General features: G+C 46.0%; 1 protein-coding gene across 1 annotated transcript in view; it reads right to left on the bottom strand.

The window, feature by feature from the left end:
• Fam3b (FAM3 metabolism regulating signaling molecule B) overlaps nt 1–21,187 on the bottom strand; it is a 31,834-nt gene extending 10,647 nt beyond the window's left edge. The window contains exons 1-3 of the mRNA XM_032900355.1: nt 21,078–21,187; nt 16,083–16,226; nt 41–164 (exon numbers count right to left, since the gene is read on the bottom strand). Of these exons, the coding sequence (XP_032756246.1) occupies nt 41–164; nt 16,083–16,226; nt 21,078–21,096 (287 nt within the window). The 5' untranslated portion in view covers nt 21,097–21,187. The remainder of the gene's footprint in view (nt 1–40; nt 165–16,082; nt 16,227–21,077) is intronic.
• Nucleotides 21,188–21,746: the final 559 nt, after the last annotated feature.

Here is a 21,746-nt window from a genome sequence, read left to right as displayed (position 1 = left end):
CGCGGGCAAACAGACTCGTTTTCTTACACACGGTACTTACATTTCATCCTCAAAGCAGATCTTGGCATACTTGTCTAGGCCACCACCGCTGAGCAGCCGGTAGGCATAGGTGTCAGGAGGACATGGGGACCAATGGTCACATTTTTGTCTTTTGGGGACTGGGGCTGTCAAGAAAAAAACAGGACAATCACAGTTCCTTCCCACAGGTGACTGCTGTGTGGCCACTGGTGGTAACAGCTCTGTTCCAGGACCAACTCCTAGTGTGGTGGAGAAAGCCTTGAAGCAAAGTTGGCAGCTGCTTTTGGATCCTGGGAGCACTTCTCAAGACACACGCCTGATGTAACCTGATTTTGTCTTCTGATAACAGACTTGGATACTGAACCTGGGCAGCGATGTTGGATAGCTGCCCACAGCTGCCGACTCACAACATACGCAACACTGGTGGACGCAAGCTTTCGGGTCCCACTTCAGGACATGTGGCCCTAGAAGATAGACATTGCATGTCCACCCCACAGATGAAGAATACATGCTTCTCTCAAGCACACAGAGAACATACTTTGCCATACTTGGCCTTTGGTAAAACCCTGAGAAGAAACTAAAACATTCTCCAGTGAAGAGCTTGTGTAAGGGGTTAAAATAAAATACAGCAAACTTAAGATTGAAATAACATTGAAATGATTACTTGGGCTTTAAAACTGACTCAGCAGTTAAAGGCACTGGCTTCTCTTGCACACGGCCAGCGTTCAATTCCCAGCACCCACATGCTAGCTCACAACTCCAGGTCCAGGGGATCCAGTACCCACTTCTAGCTCCACAGGCACTGTTTCCATAAAGTGCATAGACATTTATTTATACGTGCAAAATACTCACATACATAAAATTTGGTTTCATTTATTTATTGGCATTATTGTTATTATTTTGTTTTATTTCTCTCAATATTCCTGGCTGTGCTGGAACTCACTCTGTACACAAGGTTGGTCTTGAACTCAGAGATCAGCCTACCTCTGCCTCCCAAGAGCTGGGATTAAAGTTATGAGTCAATAGTGCCTGGCTTATTTTGTCTTTCTTTCTCTCTGTCTGTCTATACAGGGTCTCGCTATGCAGTTCTGGCTGTCTTAGAACTCACTGTGTAGACCCAGCTGGCTTTAAACTCATAGAGATCCACCTGCTTCTGCCTCCTGGATTAAAGACATGTGCTGGGATTAAAGGCATTTGCCACCACACTGGCTAAAAAAAATTTTTTTTGATCTTTTAAAATGTTTTAAACCCTTTCTGACAACATAATGGTGAACCAAGAAATGAGGACTTTCAGAAGCTAAGCAGGATCCTGAGCAATCAGTGTATCAATGGAGAAAATCTAAACTATCTTAACAGGACATTGTACACCCTGGAGCTCAGTACTTGGGAAGCTGGGGCAAGAGGAGTTTGAGTTCAAAGACAGACTGTGCTATTTGCCACAATCCATCAATCACTCTTCTGCAGGATGATGTAATCACGTAGGTGTAGGCAGGTACAAGATAGAATGAGGCCTGTCATTGGATGAGAAAGAAGGATGGGTGGGAGAAAAGTTTTAGAGAAAAAAGGAGACTAGAGGAGGCAAGAGGAAGCTGCAGAGAGAACATGGAGACTGATGTTGATTCCTCTCTGTACATTTACAGATTATTATGAATGTTCTTAAGGTATGGATGTGTACAGGGCTTTGTATGTTTAGGTGGGCAATTACATCTTATCAACTGGATCAGGTGTTGTGTGTTCTTTCACGTGGCGATTTAAGTTTAAGAGAGTGTGCAGCAGCTAGAGACTATGGGCTACCACAGAATTGGGATGTGTGTTTCTGGCATGGTGGCAGCCTGCCTTGGGAACTAGATGGACAGAGAGATTGTTGCCAGGCTCAGAAAGAAGCCTTTGGCAGTGTGATATGGGATAGAGCAAAGCGGGCGATACGCTTTGCTAACTGAGATGAAGATATCTATCAGATATCTTGGGGCACTGCGGTGCCAGACCTAGTGTGGGATAAAAGACAGCCTTTTTTTATAATTTTACAGCAACGCTCTCCTGAAACAATGAAAACAAAACACAACAAAAAGATACTAAAATGTATGGAATTCAGCAAAAATAACTTTAAAAGCAATAAACACCCACATCAGGGAAGAGGAAGGCTTTTCCCTGGTATTCTCCTCAGGGACCATAACAAGGAAGAAACACTAAGCCTGTGAAAGGAGGAAGGGAGAAATAAGACGGATCCGAGCAGAAATGAGTAAAATGGAGAACACAGAAAACAGAAAAGATCAATGGAGCAAAGACTCGTTTTATGAAAAATATCAGCAAAAAGTAGCACATTAGATTTTAAAAAGAGAGAGATTGAGAATATTCAAATAAAATTATGTATGGAAGAAGATGGATTTTGGTGCCACAGGAGAGAGGCTGCTATTCAGATGAACAGTCCTCACACCACAATGGCGTGACACAAAAAGAAGCCCATTCATTCTTACAACCTACCAAGACCAAATCGTGAAGAAATAGAAAACCAAACAGACCAGTTACAAATAAAGGGTGAACCAGTAATAAAAACATCCATCATTAAACAAAAGCCCAGAACCAGATGGCTGCATTGCTGACTTCTATCAGACATTGAAAGTTCCTTCTCAAACTCCTCAAAAGAAAACTTCAAGCGGGGGAGTACCATTACAGGAGACCAGCTTTACCCCAATACTGAAGGACACTGCCAGGAAATAAAACTATAAACCAAGTTCTCTGATGACCATAGATATAAAAATCGTCCACAAAATACCAATAGACCAAATACAGGAACACACTGAAGGGTCCCTCATCACAACAACAGTGGGATCTTTCCCAGTTTGCAAGGACAGTTCACCACATAGAGATCAGTAAATAAGAGACCACACAGACAGAATGAAAGGAAAAGGCCTCACCGGAGTATCGGTAGATAAGGAGACGAGAAAATGTGATAAAAAAATTAATATCTTTATGACAAAACTCTCGATAGATTAAATGTAGGACTCAGCACACTGAGCCCAAGGACTTGGGTTTGTTTTTCCCTAAAACTAGAAACAAGTTAAGGGCACCCCGTCTCCCCACATCTATTAAATGTACTGCTAGAAGCCTCTGCCATAGCAGTTATGCGAGAGAGAGGAGCGAAGCATCAAAATAAACTTATGTAGTCTGTTGGCTATGGGCATGAGCCAATAGAGTGAGAGCACTGACTCCATTAAAAAAACTGTTAAAACTGACAAATTCAGAAAAAGCTCCAGGACACAAAGTACACATGCACGCACACACACCAATATTAATATTCCTGTACTCTAACAATAAATTATCCCAAAGAAACTGAGGGAAGTGTCTAACTTATAATTGTTACAAAACAATAAAATGTTTGAGAATAAATCTGACCAAGAAAGTAGATGTCCTGTATGCTGTAAACAACGAAAGAGAAACAGAAGACAGTTGTGAGCAGCGTGGCCTGTTTGTGAACTAGAATAATTAATTCTGAAAACACTCACACTTTCCAAAGTGATCCACAGATTTTAAATCCCAATGTTGTTCTTCACAGAAACAGAAAGCTTGCATGGCTGGCAAGATGGCTCAGTGGTCATGGGTTCAAACACACTGACCTGGGCTTCGTCCCTGAGCCCATGTAGAAGGTGAGGAAATTGCATACAGGACCACAAAAGATCCTTCACAGCCTAACAAGTCTAGAAGTGGTATGTAAATTGTAACACAAAACTTTAGCAATCAAAACAAGTTGTTGTCATTAAAACAAACATATCAACCAATGGAAGAAGAGAGAGAGAGAGCCCAGAAACAAACCCCCACATTCAGTCTTTCAAGTTTTGGAAGAGATGCATTGACCAAAGAGGGTAAAGAGACTGTTTAATAAACGGTGTTACAAACTAGAGATTCTCATACAGATGGACAAGGCCAAGTTATCTCACATCTTACACAATAGCAGGAACTCAAAATGGACCAAAGATTGAGTAGAAAAGCAGGAACTGTAAAACACCCCCACAGTACTGTTGGCCAGGCAATGACTTTTCTGAAATGATCTCAAAGGCTCAGAAGCACAGGCAACAGAGGAGAACACAGCACAAAGAAAGAGACAACCAACAAAACAGGAAGAAGTCCTGGGCCGGTTATCAGATACATGACGAAGGTCCAAAGTACATAAGGAACCCCAGAAGTTAAGTGACAAGTGACATTTTAAACCTGATTTAAAACAGGCAAAGGGGTGGCCAAGATGGCACCCAGATCCCATTCTTGCACTCTTCCTGCAGCTTCCCGGGTATTTCTGAAGATGTTGAAGTCAGTGTGCTAATGAGAAACTGCACTGCCGTGCTCATATGTGTATACAATAGAATACTATTCAGCCTTAAAAGGGAAGACACATCCTGTCACGTTGGGAAAACTGGAGGACATCCTGCTAAGTAGAAAGAACAGAAAGGCAAATACCACGAAACCTCCCTCACATGTGTTGTCTAAAGAAGTGAAGAAACACAAAAGCAGGAAGTGGTCAGCAGAGCCTGGGAAGGTGCAAGTGAGCGGGAGGGAGATTGGAACGGCTTTGTGAGAGAATGCACGCGAGTCAGATCTGAGCTTGTTAGAGCAAGAGATTTGCCTGAGACGTAGTTGATGTAACACGTTGTGTCATATGTTTGAAAATAGCTACAGGGGCCACCTGCATGTGTTCTTAAGTTGTAAAACAACTTCTGGCCAAAAGATCCGCTGTTGAGCTCCAGTTAGCCATTTCACAGTGTTTGCACAGATCAGAATGTCACTCTGTATCCACATGTACATACAGATCATACGCTTGAATTTTAAAATAAATGAGTCTATTGAAAAGAGCCATTCAGGCCAGTGAGAGAGATCCACAGAGAAAGGAAACTTGGTGCCAAGCTTGAGGACGTGACCTTGACTTCCCAGAATCGACATGTTGGAAAGAAAATCAACTCTCAAAAGTTGTCTTATGACCATAACACCTCTGCCACTGCAAATGCACATGTGTGCATGAGGTAATACTTCCTTTTAAAAGATAGGAACTGTGATGGGGTAAACAGTACTGCCCCTGGAAGAACCTGCTGGGACAAGTCAAGGTTCAGAGAGATGTCATGACACTGGGTGTGCTACTGTGTCCCTGATAGACATGGCCCTAGACATGGCTTCTTGGTGGCCACTGTCCTCTGCTGGTACTTCCTGCCCCAGGTCCAGCTTCCAGCTCTTTAATTCCTTACTGAAGCAACTGGCTTTGGGAACTGCCTGGGAAAGGTTGCCTTCCTCACAGCAGCTTACCTTTCTTTCAAAGACAAGTGAGAAGGTGCCCTTTACGTATCTTGCCAGTCTGACACTGCTAGCTCCAAGTAACAATTGAAAACAGAAGCACACGACTTTTTTTATAGCCAGAAAATACAATATTTGTGATCATCCCAATACTTCCGGACTTTTCCATACACTCAAAGGCATCTGCAAAGTCATAATATGGATTAAACATGTTTAAACAGCATAGTGTGCTAACTTTACATTTCAAGTAAAATATTTAATGTGGTCTTCTTGTTAAGCTCCAGGCAAACAAACTTTTAAGTCAACTATTCAACTCTTAACATGAAAAAGTGCTGTATATGCGTTCTCTTTCCAGTGCTAGACATTTTTTAACACTCTAGAGTATTTTACAATTTTAAAAGATGGTGAGATGTTGTGTGTGTGTGTCTGTGTGTGTGTGTGTGTGTGTGTGTGTGTGTGTGTGTGTCCTGGTAACACACCCACAGATGCACACACAGAGACCAAAGGCCAAGTATCTACTGTTCTCTGCCTTATTCCTTTAGGACAGTGTCTCATACAGGGCCAGATGCTTTGGTACAACTAGGTGGCCAATGGACTTCTAGGATCCACCTTTCTCTGCAATTCTGGGGCTACAGACATGTCCAGCTGTGCTCAGCTTTTTATGCGGGTTGCTGGAGATTTGAACTCAGGTCCTCATGCTTGCATAGCAAGCACTCTTACCACCTAGTCATGTTCTAAGCCCCCCAGTTAACCATCTTCAAGGTTTAATAATGATACTCATTCCTTGGATGGTCTCCTGAAAGTGTGTGGAACAAATCTCTTTACAGGCAATGAGCACAGTTTAAAAGTGGTGCTTCCTGGTTTCCAACTTTGCCAACATTCACATCTATAAATTCAGTTTAGAGAGAGGGGTCCTCAGAAGAGAGGACCAGTAGACAGTGCCATGCCTCACACCCCTGGCCTGTGGATCACCGTTGGAAGACAAACGCCTCCTCATTCTTCTTCAGCTGGCTGTGATATGGGTGTGAGTCTGTGCATAAACACTGTGTGTGCCCACAATGTGCTGTGGTTGTAGAGGTTGGGGATCCTTGACCCTAATGGTTGTTTAAAGAGAAGCCCTATGGGCATCATACACTTGTCAGGTCCCAGAAGACAGACACTTAGGACAGGACAACAGCAGCGTGGCCAATTGGCACACGAGGCAGGGAAAGAAACCACAAATGGTAGTTTAAGTTGGTTATAAATCTGGTTGCACAATATAAGCAAGAAAATTGAATCTGATGGCCGTGCGAAGACCTCCCAGAAGTGAGGAAGCAGTAGCAGTCTGATTGTTCCAAGAGCTTGGCTCTGTAAACCTCCTAACATTCAGAAAGCAGCGAGATGTTAAATTAGTCATTAGACCTCGGAGTAACAGGGAAAGAACAAAGAAGCCAAAGAGCATTTCTTTCCCCAAACGCAGGAAACATTTATAACAATCAGTGTGTATTACAATTTATACCTGCAGGATGTAATTACAGCTGCAGGAATGTGTCAGCAGACACATTAAATAACAGTTTTAACATGTAGATACATATGAGTCACGGTCTATCTGTGTTGCCCTGGTTGGTTTGGAACTTGCTTTGTAGACCAGACTGATCTTGAATTCAGGGAGATCTACCTGCCTTTGCCTCTGCCTCTGCTGGGAATAAATGTGTGAGCCACCACACCAGCTCTTTAAAATATATTTTACATTGTAAACACAGCAGCAAACCATTCCCAAGTCAATTTACTTCAGATTTATTAAAAATTTTAAGACACTTTGTGAGGCTGAAAGGCCAGCTGGCCGAGTTTCCCTCCCTGCCCCTATTTGATAAACCCACCTCCCTTAGTCCTCTGGGGGGCTATGGCTCCACAGCACCTAGCACCAAGAACGCAAGTGACAGTCCCAAGAAACATGTAGGCTTTATCTTGATCGTGTGACAGTCTCCCAGGTGTGGGTGACAGGTTCTGAGCGGATAGGAGACAGCTCCTTTTCCTCTGGATGGGAAAGGATCCAGATGCTTGCTGTCAAAAGCTCACAAACCTTCAGAACAGCCATGGACTGGGCTCTGGCTAGGCTATTCCTTCTTCCTTGTTCTTCATCTACCTGTCAGTCAAAGTGGTTTGGGGCTCTGGGTTGACCAGTTTAACAAGCAAACAAGAGCCTGCCTGCTCTCTTGGCATTTTTGTCTAGGCTCTGCCCCACAATTACCTGGCAATAGCCAGGTGTGCCTGACTCTCTCTTTCTCTTGCTCTATTGCTCCTGCTGTCCCCTTGCTCCTGCTCCCCTCTCCTCCAAAACTCCTCCCCCCACCTTCACATGCTCATACCTCACCTCTACTCCTCCCCCACCCCTCTCTGTCTTTCTATGTCTCTACTACCCTCTCAACTTCCCTCCCCATGCCCTGAAAAAACTCTATTCTATACTCTACACTTGTGTGGCTGGTCCCTCAGGGGGAAGGGATGCCCCAACATGGGCCCTCAGAGGGACCCCCTTCCCACACACCTGACTATATATCCACTGAACATATTCCTTCTCTTCCTTTATCTTTTTATAAAACACATGCTCAATATAGCAGATTCACTAGATCTCCCCAATGTGGACATCAAGGGGTCTCCCTGGCCTCCTCCTATGAGACTAGCAACAGAGAATGACAAAGGGCTGAGAAATTAACAGACGGAAATTAACAGGCAGAAAGTAGCCTGCAGGGAGACAACAGCCCTGGAGCTGCCTCACTGGAGGCTAACACCCACTGCAGAACGGGAAGCACCTACTAAGACTATGAACGCCTTCCATACCGAGACTCAAAACGGTGACTTGGGGTGAAGATTCTATGCTTTCTTGCTTTCAAATTCATTAATCACTAAAAGTACATTTTTACTGTTTTATAAACAATGTTTATATGTCTATGACAGAGCATTTTTTGCATTAAGCTTTAACAATTTCATATATGTTACAATGCACTTTGATTGTTCTCTCCCTACATTTTAGAGTACAGTTTGACATTAAAAATTTCCCTGGTGGTAGATGGGTCACCATCTACAGGGGACAATACCCATGCTTGAGGTGAGAAACTGGAGCAAGACCTCATGCATGGTTGGGGGTCACTCTCTAGCCTGGTCTCAGACCCCCTGGCACGCTGATGCTATCTCATGTTGGTGCTGCTTCATATGGCTATGTACATATGAACTTTCTGGAAAGCAGGCCTTTGATTTTCTTCAGAGTCCCTACAACCATGGGGCAGCAGTGACCAGAGAGACATAGAGGTGGGCATTTGTTTTCTTGAGGGGCCTGAGAATGAGTGGGAGACCAGTATGTTTTTGGTTTTGGTTTTTTGTTTTGTTTTTTTCATTAGTAGTGTGCATTCGCCAAACCTTCCACTCATTTCCTAGGAGCACAGAATGACTCTGTGGAGAGAGGTGCCTGCTCCTAAGTCCAGGATCCACAGCTCCCTCCCACCTGGTCATGTCCCACAAGGTCACTGAGGACCTCACCTAGCCTCAGTACTTCCTATGAATCCTCTTCTTCCCCAAGACAGCTGATAGCTGATATCCAAAGGGACAAGCAGAGGCTAAGGTCCATGGCCCACACAAACCCTGCTCATACCAAGACCAAGCAGCTGTTACCAGATCCACAGGCAGGAAGCTGGCATAGGTGAAGGCTGCAGCCTGCCTCTCAAAAGAAATACTGTCTCCAGGACTCCAAACAAGTCCATGAAAAAATTCCTCTTCACCGCACGTCATTCTAAGGCTAGGTTAGTTAGTCACAATAAATACAGGTTCTTGGATTCAGTCCTAGACCCATACACAGGTTTCTAATATCCTGGTGTTAGGTCCAAGAATCTATCTTTCAAGAAAATTCCCTGATTTGGGTGCTCTGGTTTTCTTCATCCTGGGAATGAGGGTGATAATCCTGAGGGTTAGGAGGCATACTGGAAAGTTACTGGAAAGCTGGGTGATGAAGTGTTCTGTTACAGTGCCTCTGTGTCTTTGCATGCAGTGGAAGTCATGGAACAATGTTCTATGGGGCTCAGACCTCTGTACACTGAGGAGTTCAGAGGAACAAGGAGGGTGGGGTTGGGTGGCCATGCATAGGTAGTGTCACTGTGGCCTTTGTTAAACGTTTGTCTAAGGTTTGTCAGGGGAGCATAAGGAGAGAGAGATGGGGCGAAGAGGCTTGGCAGTAGCAGCCAAGAGTTCTAAACAAGACAGCATAGAGAGGCCACTCTGATGAGGCAACAAAGGAAAGTGGTCTAGGAAGTTGGACTCTCTAGTGCCTCTGCGGTCCTCCAGGATCCAGCATCAGTGGTGGTGCCCAGACAAAGGAGACAGAATATGCAGAAAGATCACTCACTCCTTGCAGGCCAACATCTGCTGCCCTTCTTGTAAGGCCTAGATATAGACACTTCCAAGACTCTGAATACCTACTATATGCATGTCTGGAATTGGCAATGGAGTGAGAAGTTTGTGGTTTCTTATTTCAAATTCACACAGCACTAAAAGTTGTTAGCATTCCTTCTAGGCTCTGCCCAACAGTTACCTGGCAACAGTCAGGTAGGCCTGGCTTGGTATAAAGGGGCTGTTGGCCCTTCCCCCCCCCCTCTCTCTCTGTCTATCTGTCTGTCTGTCTTTCCCTGTCTCTACTCCCTTCTCAACTCCCCTTCCCATGCCCTACATAACATCTATTCTATACTATACCCATCATATGGCTGGTACCTCAGGAGAAAGGGATGCTTCACCATGGGCCCGCTGAGACACCCCTCCCACCTCACCACACCTGGTTCTGCTAAATATATCCTGTCTCTTTTTTATAAAACACAACAAAAGTACCTTTTTAATAATCTATCTCAAAATGAAGTGTTTTCACAGGAGTTCCTTAGCATTAAAATCCCCTATCTTAGTCACTCTTCTGCTGCGAAGAGAAACCAGGAATAAGGCAACTCATATAAAAGAGAGCATTGAGTTGGGGGTATGCTTACAGTTGCAGAGGTTTAGTACCATTGTAACCATGGCAGGGAGCATGGAAGCTTACAGGCAGGTGCTGGAACAGTAGGTGAGAGCTATACCCTGATTCAGAGAGGGGAAAAGAGGAGGGGGAGGGGAGGGGAGGGAGGGAGGGGGAGGGGGGGAACAGAAGGGAGGGGAGAAAAGGAGAGGGAGGGGAGGGAGGGAAGGAAAGGGAGGAGAGGAGGGGAAGGGAAGGAGGGGAGGGAGGGGGAAGGAGAGGGAAGGGAGGGGAGGGAACAGAAGGAGGGAGATAAGGAGAGGGGAAGGGAGGGGAGGGGAGAGAAAGGGGAGGAGAGGAGAGGGGAAGGGAAGGGAGGGGAGGGGAGGGGAACAGGAGGGAGGGGAAGAGAGAAGAGGGGAAGGGAGGGGAACAGAGTAGAGTTGAGAGGAAGGGAGGGGAGGGGAGAAAAGGAGAAGAGAAGTGAGCAGAGGGGAGGGGAGGGGAAGACTGAACCTGGCACTAGCTTTTGAAACCCCCAGTGGCACACTTCCTTCGACAAGGCCATACCTTCTAATCCTTCTGCTTTAAAACAATTCCACTCCCTGATGACTAAGCGTTCAAACATAGGAGTCTATAGGGCCATTCGTACTGAAACCACCACACCTCAAAGGAGTCAGAGTTACAGGCTGGATTTGTCACAGTTTTTATGGCTGCTCAGCCTGCATGGTTTGGGGCTCCTGGAAAGCAGTGTAGCTGCCTCCTTCAGACAGACAGACACCCGCTGACCTACTATCACACAGAACTCTCACAAAAATCACAATCCACTTTAGGAGAAAAAAGAACGGAATTAGGACTTTCTTGGGATCACAAGATACAAAAAGAAACAACCCATAAGACCATCTCCTTTCCCCTCCCCCCCCCTCTCTTCCCCTCCCCTCCCCCCCCCTCCACTCCCCTCTCCTCCCCTCCCCTCTCCCCTCCCCTTTCCTCTACTCCCCTCCCCTCTCAAGATAAGAGCCTGGCACCTCTACCTTCATTCTTTATCAAACTCCTTCACTTTGGGTCACCTGCTCACCTCTGCATACAGTCCCTCAAGGAGAGCTTAACATTTACATTGTCCCTTAAGAAGTGTTCCCCATCCCAGGCTAAAGGCACAGAGAATGGCCACTGTCACTAAAGAAAGAAACTGAAGAAAAGATTAAAAGATTGAAAAACATCCCATGCTCCTGGGCTAGAATAATTAATTGGGGGGAAACAACCATTTTGTCAAAAGCAACCTACAGATTCAGGATATTCTCACTCAAAACGCCATAGCTACTCTGCCTCTTTGTGGAAAAAAAAAATTGAAAAGTTGAATGGTAACACTCACACACACATACACACTACATATACACACACATACACCACACACTCATATACACACAACACACTACGCACAACATATACACTCACATACCACAGACATATACATACACACTCATACACATGTGACACACTACACATACTCACATACTACACACATACTCATACACCACACATATTCACACAACACATACACTTATATACCACATACTCATATACACCACACATACTCACTCAGATAACACACTTAGACACCACACACATATAAATACAAACACACACAACACATACTCATACACACTACACATACCACACTTACACAACAACAACACACACACACACATATATACATATATATACATATGTGTGTGTGTGTGTGTGTGTGTGTGTGTGTGTGATCAAAAAGAATATGGCAAGAGATATCACCACACCTGATTTCAAGTTATACCATGAAACTATGGTCTTAAAACAGCATGGTACTAGCACAAGTCAATGGACTAGAACTGAAGGCCTAGGTAGAAGTCTAAACTTATGCAGTCACCTGATTTTTTTAACAAAAAATGCCAAAAAATACACATTAGAGTAAAGACAGCATCTTCAACTAATGGGGTGCTGGGTAACTTGTATTTAACATGAAGAAAATGAAACTCACCTTTCTCCCTGCACGAAACTCAACTCCAAATAATCAGGAACCCCAACATAAGACCTGATAGTATTAAACCGCCATACCGAATACAGTGGTTAGTGCCTCGTATTGTCTCCTGGGCTGTGCAAGAGCTAGGATAGGCTTCTAGTTATAGTAGCCTCCAGTCAGAAGAACACGCTACACGATTCACCCTCAGTTTCCAGCCGGCCAAAGCCCTGTAGCCATCTGTCGGTCATCATCCAGGTAATGTCCATTTGCTTCCTGCCTCAGCCCCGTAGCATAGCACTCTCATCCTCCTACTTGGTGACCTTTGCATTATAACCAGCCCCTGGTGCAAACTGCAGGGTGCTTACTGCTTCCCAATGCCAAATTATCAACACACCCTCTGTATCTAAGGTAGGGGTGTGAAGAAATGCTCCTGGCCAACCTTTTACACTACAAATAGTTACCTTGTATCTCACAGATGCCTGGCGAGATACCCCACAGACAGAGGGATGCTGGCCTTAAGTGCAAAACTTAAAATGGCAACTCAAAAGCTCAGTACCCATATTAGTAACCATATAAAACAATTCTTTCAAATTAGATTAAATGCAAAACAAACTGTAGGGAATAAATATTTTTAAATTTTGAAGAAAGGAACTAATGACTACTAGGCAGAGTCCCTAGATTGAGCAGGAGCCCCACTTTGTCCCTAGTTTTCAGATTACCTCCTGATGGGCTAAGCCTTAGCCTCTAAGCTAAGGCTGGGTGAGCCTCAAAGAAATCGCAGCAAGGAAGGCCTGTGGGGCTTCTGGTCAGGTTTGTAAATTGAATTGGTTCCAATCTACCTAAATGGCTACCAGAAGCCTGAGGAGCCAACAATTAAAAATATCTCTGGTGCCCTTGTGATGGATATACACTCTCTCTGTCTACAGATGTCTGTAGGCTTCTCCAGATTCTGTTTTGCATGGCTGCTTTTATGGTCCCTGAAACACTCATCTGTCCAGTTCTGGCCTGAAGTACCTCTCAGCTCTCTTGACTGTTTAACACATGGTCACACACTCTCAAACTGGGTTTGAGTGGTTACTGGTCAAGAAACAGTAAGTTCATCTCCCGTCAAGTACAAGAGGCCTTCACCAGGGCCTCTCAGAGATGGTATTTTTTTGCAGCTGAGTAAAGAACTCATGGTTTTATGGCCTTCTCTTCAGTGGTTTGTTTCTATAGTATTCGGTACTGGTTTCACTAGGTAAGGTCATTCCTTGGTCACTTCTGTAGATGGGCCTTCTTAGTCACTTCTAAATCACTTGTCTGAGTGATGGCTAAAAACTTACAGAGAGCATGTACATTCCAGGGCCTCAACTCCATCCTTGATCCTCTGGCAACATCAGGAAGTCTCTCCCACCTGAACAAGAGGAAGATGAAGGGGCCCAAGGAGGGGCTCCAAGGGGCTTCGATGGCTGCATGTAGGGTGAGGCCATTCCTTGAAATCTGTCTCACCAGCCATGTTGGGAACACTAGCACAGCACACCTGGCAGCATACGTCTTGTTTTCCTCTTCACCCAGCTTTGTCTGTGCTAACACCAGAATGATTTATCTCCCATGTGGTCAGTTCTGTCTTTCTAGGGGAGGCTCCACACTAGAAACAAGCCATCTTGACGGCAGCCATACCATTTGGGTTTCTAGTGTTTCCAGTACACCCTCCGGGGTGGCAGAAGCTGCAACCACTGTGCTAAGGAGCCCTTGCTCAAAGTCTGCTCACTAGGCCACATCTTCAGGATGGGTTTGAAAGCACACGTAAAGGCAGACAGAAATAAAGGAGGCAACAAGCTTCTGCCGTTCCTCCATGTCCTCTGCTGACAGGCAACACCAGTCTTAACCACACCATGTACATGGTAGGTAGGTGAGACACAGGCAAAGGCCATACAAAAATAACACTGAAAACCAAAACACCCCATCAGAGTCAAGATCAATGAAGGTCCTTTTACTATTTTATAATTTTAAAAAATGGAATTAATCTTTCCCTCCAAGTACTACCCAAGGTCTGACTCTGCTTAGCTTCTGCAATCAGGAAAGACCAGGTATATACAGAGCAGTACAGCCCTAGATAAAAATGAATTAATTGAAAAGAAAAGGTATCTACAATTATTTTTAACCATCACTTAGTTTTGTGCAAATTAATCTCTAGACTTTATTTCTATGTTTAAAAGCACTAGCTTGGGCTGGAGAGATGGCTCAGTGTTTAAGGGCATTGTCTGCTCTTCCAGAGGTCCTAAATTCAATTCCCAGCAACCACATGGTGTCTCACAACCATCTGTAATAGGATCTGATGTATCCCTCTTCTGGTGTGTCTGAAGACAGCTACAGTGAGTACTCTCTATATATAGATGGATAGATAGATAGATAGATAGATAGATAGATAGATAGATAGATAGATAGATGTATATATATATACATATATACATATATATATATATATAGAGAGAGAGAGAGATCAGAGAGAGAGAGAGAGAGAGAGAGAGAGAGAGAGAGGGAGGTTTCTGGATGTATCAGCACATGCCTGTCATTCTGTTCCTCTAGACAGGGGTGGGAAGATCTCCAGTTGAAGATCTTCTCAAGCTGGGGCACCTTAGAGAGGGCCTATCTCAAAACAAAAACCAAACAGCATCTATGTCCAGAAAATTTTTAAAGGGGACACTTTACTGCCCTGTGTCCCACTGGGTATTCAGTACCATTTTGGGCAGAGTTCATGCCCCTTGCAGCGTCTTTGTTCTTGAAGGCTGTGGTTTACTTCTGCTTTCTTTCCCAGCCAACTTTCACAGTCAGGAGTGAAGGAAGAACCTTCATGTGCTCCGTGGGGACAGCTTTAATTAACACCTGTTGAATTCATGAATGGATTTTGACAGCACCCATTTCCTTCCAGATAACAAACTCCCTCCTGGTATGATCAGGATGAGGTAAAACAGACATTGAGAAATAGATAATACCATGACTCGGCGAGATATCACCAGGAAACTAAGAAGCAAGCTTCCACCACATCTTGCCTCATGCTTGTCTCCACATGGTGGGCTGTGCACGTCTGTCCTTATGCTCAGAGGCTACTCTGCTGTCCCCTGACCATTTGTTCCCAACTGTAATTTTCTCTTTGACTCTTTCTAGGGCTCTCCCTGGATGACCTTCTTCCAGCCTTCACCCTAAGCTGTGTCCGTGCAGTCCTGTCTTCCAGTACAACACACGTGGTATGGAAAGCTGAGGTTAGTGCCTGGAGTCATCGGCCTTGACCACTCTTCTGTTTTGTTGGTTGTGGCAGACACGCTCAATCAAACTCTGAAGCTAGAGATGTGACTAGTCTCCATAGCCGGTTTACTCTTGAGATCCCCTTACTCTGCCTCCCAAAGCCTGAACTACAAGCACGCACCACGCCCAACCAGCATTTACTTGACTGCTTTGGATCCAAATGAGCCATCTCTCTACACCTCCTGCCCCACCCCAGTTCCTTTAAAGTCTGTTCAGTTACTTCTGCCTCCCAGGGCAAGACTCGAGAAAAATAGTCCTTTAGCCAAAAACAAAAACAAACAAACAAACAAACCCTCTATAATTAGGACCCCAAACCTTCATACTTTCCATGGAAGAAAGCTGAGACAAGTCTGAAAAGGGTAGTTCAGTGAGGCTATAGGTAGTCATGGCTGTGCAGCCTGAATCCAGACTGGTCATGGCTGACCAGTGGCATATGCCTCAGGATGCTGTTGAGCTGACATCTACAGAGTCCCTCCTCTTCCCCCCTTCCCCTCCTCTGCATCCAGCTTGTTCCAGCTCCTAGAGCCTAGCTGCAGTACTCACCTTTGAGAACAGGTCTCTCTCCAATGCTTCGGATGTTGTAGAGAGTGTTGGAGAGGGGCACGTCAGGAATGAGCTCCGCCAGCAGGTACCCAGAATACCAGGCGCACAGGGAGGAGAAAATAAACAGTAGTGCCTTGAAGATGCCTAGAGAAAGATGACAGGAGTTCCTAGAGATGTCAAACTTCACGATGGACACTCGGGGATCCCGTCTACAGCCTATTACTGTGCCCATTTCTGGGGCCCAGGCTCCTGGGAAGGTAGGTTTTGGTGGGAAGAAGCAGGCACGTGAGGGCCCCATGGGCACTGCAGTGGAAGGCAGACAATGCAAACAAACAACAAGGAGTGTTTTCTAGAGCAGGTAGCTATAGTGATGTTGCCCTGCACCTCAGAGCTTCCTCACAGGTTCAGAGTGTGGGTCTGAGGAACTGCCACCACCCAGAGCCTTTGCAAGGCAAGCTCAGCCCTGAGATTGCTCCTGGGGTCGGAACAGAATCTCCAGAGGGTAATCTTAGTCTGCTTTGTTGTTTGTTTTCAAGCGTGACATTTCCCTGTTAAAAATGGCATCAAGGGACCCTGAGCAGGTGCAATGGATGGCAGCTGAGACTCACGGTGGACGTCCCCTAAGTGGGGTGTGCAGAGTCACCCACGGATCCTGATGGTTTGTGGTTCCCATAGACCTTTGCATGGTGGCTTGCTCTCAAAAATCACCCAGCCACAAAGAGCCACAGATACATGCTTGTAGTCCTTAAGGAAGACATTCCCTCCTCCTCAGTGCCACAAGCCTGCATCAGCCGTAAGAGATGAAAGAAAGTGGGGAGAAGGAGGCAGGAACAGTGAGGAAAGATAGAGCTAGGCAGGGAAGGGGCTGAGCAAGTTGGAGGCGTCACAGGAGAACACAATCTACAGCTTGGCAGTCACAACTACAGAACCTCAGACTTGTCAGAGTGTTTCCTCCTTGTCCAAAGCCCCAAAGAGAAGTTCTCTCACTGTGTGCTCCATGGGTCAGAACAGTAGTAAGGACAACTGTGAGGCCCATGGAGATGAAGCAATGATGTGAGTGAGAAATGTCTCATGGTGTGTTATGTGCATTAACACTGGGTCCCCAGGTAGTGCTGCTGTTTGGGAAGGTTTTACAAACTTCAGAAAAGAGTTTTGCTAGAGGAAGCAAGTTACCAGGGGTGGGCTTTGAAATGTTATAGCCCACCCTACTTCCTGCCTGCCCCCTGCTTCCTGACTACCAGTCAAGAGGTCCCTACTACCAAGCCTTTCCACATGGTAGATTCCGTCTGGAACAGCATGCTCTAGAAAATTCTTTGGGGCAGATTTTGTACTAGGACAGCTGCAGAATATGAACGACGCCAGGGACAGACCTTTGCATGCTGGTCTGGATGCTCTCATCCTAGTCCTTGTATAAAAAAGAAAACTGGCAATTGACCCGAAACTCAGAGGGTTCTCCAGACTCCCACACGTGAGAGACCCTGAGCAGGAGCTGCTGTGCTACTTTTGGGATGGCTAGAGAACAGATTATCAGAATCGGTGAGGGGCTCTGACAGGAAGAAAACGGAGAATGTGCAGAAAGCCAGACACCGTCCCAGGGAAGACTCCACTTCATGACAGGCCTGCCTGTGGGCAAACAGTAAGCTGCAGCTCGGACTCTCATCGGGGTTCTGTTCTTGGGTAGGAGGTACAGTCACTGGCCTAGCTTTTTGCATTGACATGAGGCTGACTAGAAGAGGGCAGAATTAATGCCAAGAGCATTTGTAGTACAGGCAGATAGAACCAGGAGTATCTGGGACCAGTTTACCACTAAAGGAGTGGGGACAGGGGCAGATACAAAAACTCCCCATTGGTGGCTTGTACTCATACCTTGGGCTGACATAACAAAGTACTGCAGACCAAGATTGTCCACTGAGACACGTTTTTATGACAGTGAATGCTGGGTACCAAGATCAAGGTGTCACAGGGCCAGTACCCCAATGCATATTGGCTTGTAGATAGTATCTTCTTCCTGTGTCTGAGGTGGTCATCCCTCTGAATGGGTCTGTATCCTGATCACTTTGTCCTGAAAGGACAAAGTCCTGTCAGCTTAGGCTATAACCTATGAACTCATTTGAACTTATCTGAACACTTTAACTGCAGTCCCATTCTGAGGTCCTGATGGACAGAACTTCAGCACAGGAATTTGGGGACAATTCAGCTCCTATCAGAGGTCCAGAGGCTACAACACGGCCACTCTACATCCCTGGGCAGACAGGACACGGGCAGTCTGTCAAAACTGACTCCCAGTACTAAAATCAGCAAAGACTTGGCACCAGAACTTAACATAGGGAAGGTGCTTCTAGAAGGTGGGAGCCTGGAGACACTTGGGTTGGTAACTGCCCTGGTGGGAAGAGATCCAGCAGCTTCAGAGGCAAGAGAGGAAGAACAGAGTCCAGGATCTTGTCTGTGGTTCTGTAACCAGGGCCCAATCTTTTCTCATGTAATGATAAAGCCATCAACTTGGGTAGGCACCTTTGATCCATTTACTACACAGGGAAGCCAAGGGTAAAGGCCAGCACTTGGCCCAGGAGGCTATTAGGTGACTTCAAAGTACTTGGTCCTCAGATTTATGTGTTCTGTGCAAGTGTGTGCATCTGCATGTATGTCCATATGTGTGTGCACATGTGTGTTCTGGACTTTTTCTCACTGTTAAATGCCTAGGGCCTCTAAAACCTGGACATAAAACTGATGAGTCAACAAGAAAGCAATCCTAAGACTATCTAATGCTATACACAGACTCTTTTTTTTTCCTTCTGCAGCAAAGTGTTTATTGCATCTTGAAGAGGAGAGACCCGAGCCCCAAAATGGCGCTGCTTATATACACCCTAGCACGGCACGTCCACACCTGATTGGTCGCTTACCCATGATCTCATTGGGCACGCCCCGGAATGGGCAAAGACCTGGCACGAAGGCACTCTTGCACATGACACAGTTAACTTCCTGAAAGTCGGCTGCTATACGGAGGCCAGCGCCATCTTGTAATGGCTAAGCTATCCCAGCTTTCCACGTGGGGCACAGAATCCTTAATGTTGTTGCAGAACTTATTGAAAGGCTTGTCTAAAGTTGAGGTCTTAATGTCACAGAAGGTAACCCTATATGACCGGGCCCCAACTGCATGAGGAAAGCGTCTGCCCTGGATACTGCAGTGCTGTATACACAGACTCTTATGGCTCACAGAATCCTTAAAGGAACAGATATGTTAAAATGAGGTAATCTAGAAGGACCCTGACCCAACTGACTATCTCTTTTCAAGAAGAGGTGATATGATACAGACACACTTGTAGGAAGACCACTGGTCTTGATAATGGCTTTCCTCCAATCTGAGAGAGGACAAGGAAGCTGTCCCTAGTGCTTGCCAACATTCATCCAAGTCCCTGGCAATATCCACGCCTTTTAGACTTGGCAAACCAGGAAGGCTGAGGCTAAAGAGCCATCTCTCAGGGCTCAGCTGGGTTTGGTGTCCACTGTCTTCTTGCCTGTCCATTAACCACCTAGGAAGTGCCACCATTAACCACCTTGCCAACACCCCAGCTGAGGGAGAAGATACGCACAGGAATGGTATCGTGGTAGCTTCCTAGGCCCAGTGAGAACAAATCTTAAGCAAGATAGATATCTGAGTCAATGACAAAGTCTACTCCAAGAGCACTGCCAAACCCTTAGCTCGTCAAAGTAATGCAGCCCCTCCTTTCACAGCCACACCTGCTGGAGAAGTACAACTGGTGAAACTATCTGAAATCTTGGATAAATGGGCCACATAGCTTTTGTGTAACTCACAAGGGCTGTGTAGAAAATGGCTGCCCATGAGAGAAAGCAACTGGTAACTTCCAGCTCTCTCTATGTGTAGTCAGGAAAATGATATTCTAATTGTACTGTATGGAAATAATGAAACCATTCTTCCAAAGGCACCAGAATGAAAGCCAGTGCCCCGTGTGAGGGACATGCTTCGTTTACATTCATTTGCAGGGCCAGGGATTGCACCCCCCAGATTTTGGTTGAATTCTAAGTCTCACAAAGATCACAGAGCTCAGTCACACAAATAAGATTGTCCGACAACAGTACAACATGATGCTGACCTTGTTCATATAGGTGCACACGCACGCACGCATCTCCACTCACTTATCCTACAGGATACCCAAATCAGTGCTGATGCGGATACACAGGTAGGAAAGCGGCCTGAGAGGGAAGTCAAGGGCACTTCCCTTTCTAGGCCTGCCATGTTTGCATAGCATCTGCTGTGTTTGCCACGCTGCCACTGTGGTGGTGCTTGCCCTCAGAGAATTGGCGTCTTCACAGTGTAAATGAGACAGGGAATGACAGAACTCTGTCCACAGAAGGCAGGCCCTGGGAGACTCAAAAACTGAGGAAAACAGCGAACTATCTCCCCATTTACTGTCTTCCCAAGTCTCTTACCAACGCCAAGTACCCTGAGAAAAATAAAAACACAAGACAGGGTGCCTGGGTTCTGTCAAAACCATCAGTAATTGGAGTCCCCACTTCTCCCTTCCCCAAGTAAACCCCAAATGGGGCTGTCTTACTGTCCTTTCCACTTTCTGTGGATTCCTAAGCTGATCATCTAACCCCAACTAGCAGCCAACCCCTACCCAGCTGTCCTAGCTCTAGGCCCTTCCACTCAGGTAGGCTGGTCCCCAGGGACTAAGCCACCTTGGTCACACCTGCTCACCCTCACCTGATGTCTACTTTGTAAGTAGAAGAGGACACACAACCACACCCCCATTGAGTAATAAGAAGAGATGGAGGGAGGGGTAGCCCTCTCAGAAATCTCAGCTCTCGCACCTCAAAACCCCCAACCCCCAGATTTTGGTTGAATCCTAAGTCTCACAAGAGGTAGCCCTGGCTAGAGCCTTTGCCCTCTGTCTCAGCTTGGCAGTTAGGGAGGAGAAAGGATGCTGCCACCTCCACCCACGCAGAAGCAAGTCTAGCTGCACTGGCACTCACCTGCAGTAACTGGACGCATCTTCCAGAAACTGCTTTCTTCCTACCCAGCTCCCGGCTGTAATTCTCAGGAACCTGTAGAAGCTGGCCAACCTGCCTGAGCTGCACATAGAATGGGACCGCCCTTTGGGGCAGGCAGACAAGGGCGGACCAATTCCCAGCAAATGGCAGAACCCATAAACCAGGAAGGTTCAAGGAGCAGCTGGCAGGCTGGCAGGCTAACAGGTATGGGTGGGGCTCCACAGCTGGTAGCACCCTGGAGTTCCAGGGTCACCTGAGAAGCAGGAGGCACTTTTTATCCTGTTCACCTGGAGCTACAGATGGCCAGAGGCCAGAGCTGATGTAGTTAGAGACATCACACCACAGTTTACAGCTAAGGGACGACAGGTGCCCCTTAACAATACCATTCCTGACCTAATGGCTGTAAAGAATACATCAGCTCAAGTCTTGTGAACACAGAATCCTAATGTTAAGCCTCTACTCCAAATGCCAAGGCTCTATATTGTGTCCAAAATAATCACACTGCCCCCTTGCTGGCATGTGTGGTGCCCACCTCTTACTTTCTTTACTGGTGGGGTGATTATTTTGGGAAAATGAGGTGAAAGAGAGAGGGGGGGTGGCGAGCGAGCTAGCTCTAAGTCGCTTGAGACATGTATATACAGGAACATGGGG

Source organism: Rattus rattus, chromosome 4, assembly GCF_011064425.1.
Source record: "Rattus rattus isolate New Zealand chromosome 4, Rrattus_CSIRO_v1, whole genome shotgun sequence".
Lineage (NCBI taxonomy): Eukaryota > Metazoa > Chordata > Mammalia > Rodentia > Muridae > Rattus > Rattus rattus.
This window is presented reverse-complemented; position numbering and strand designations above follow the sequence as displayed.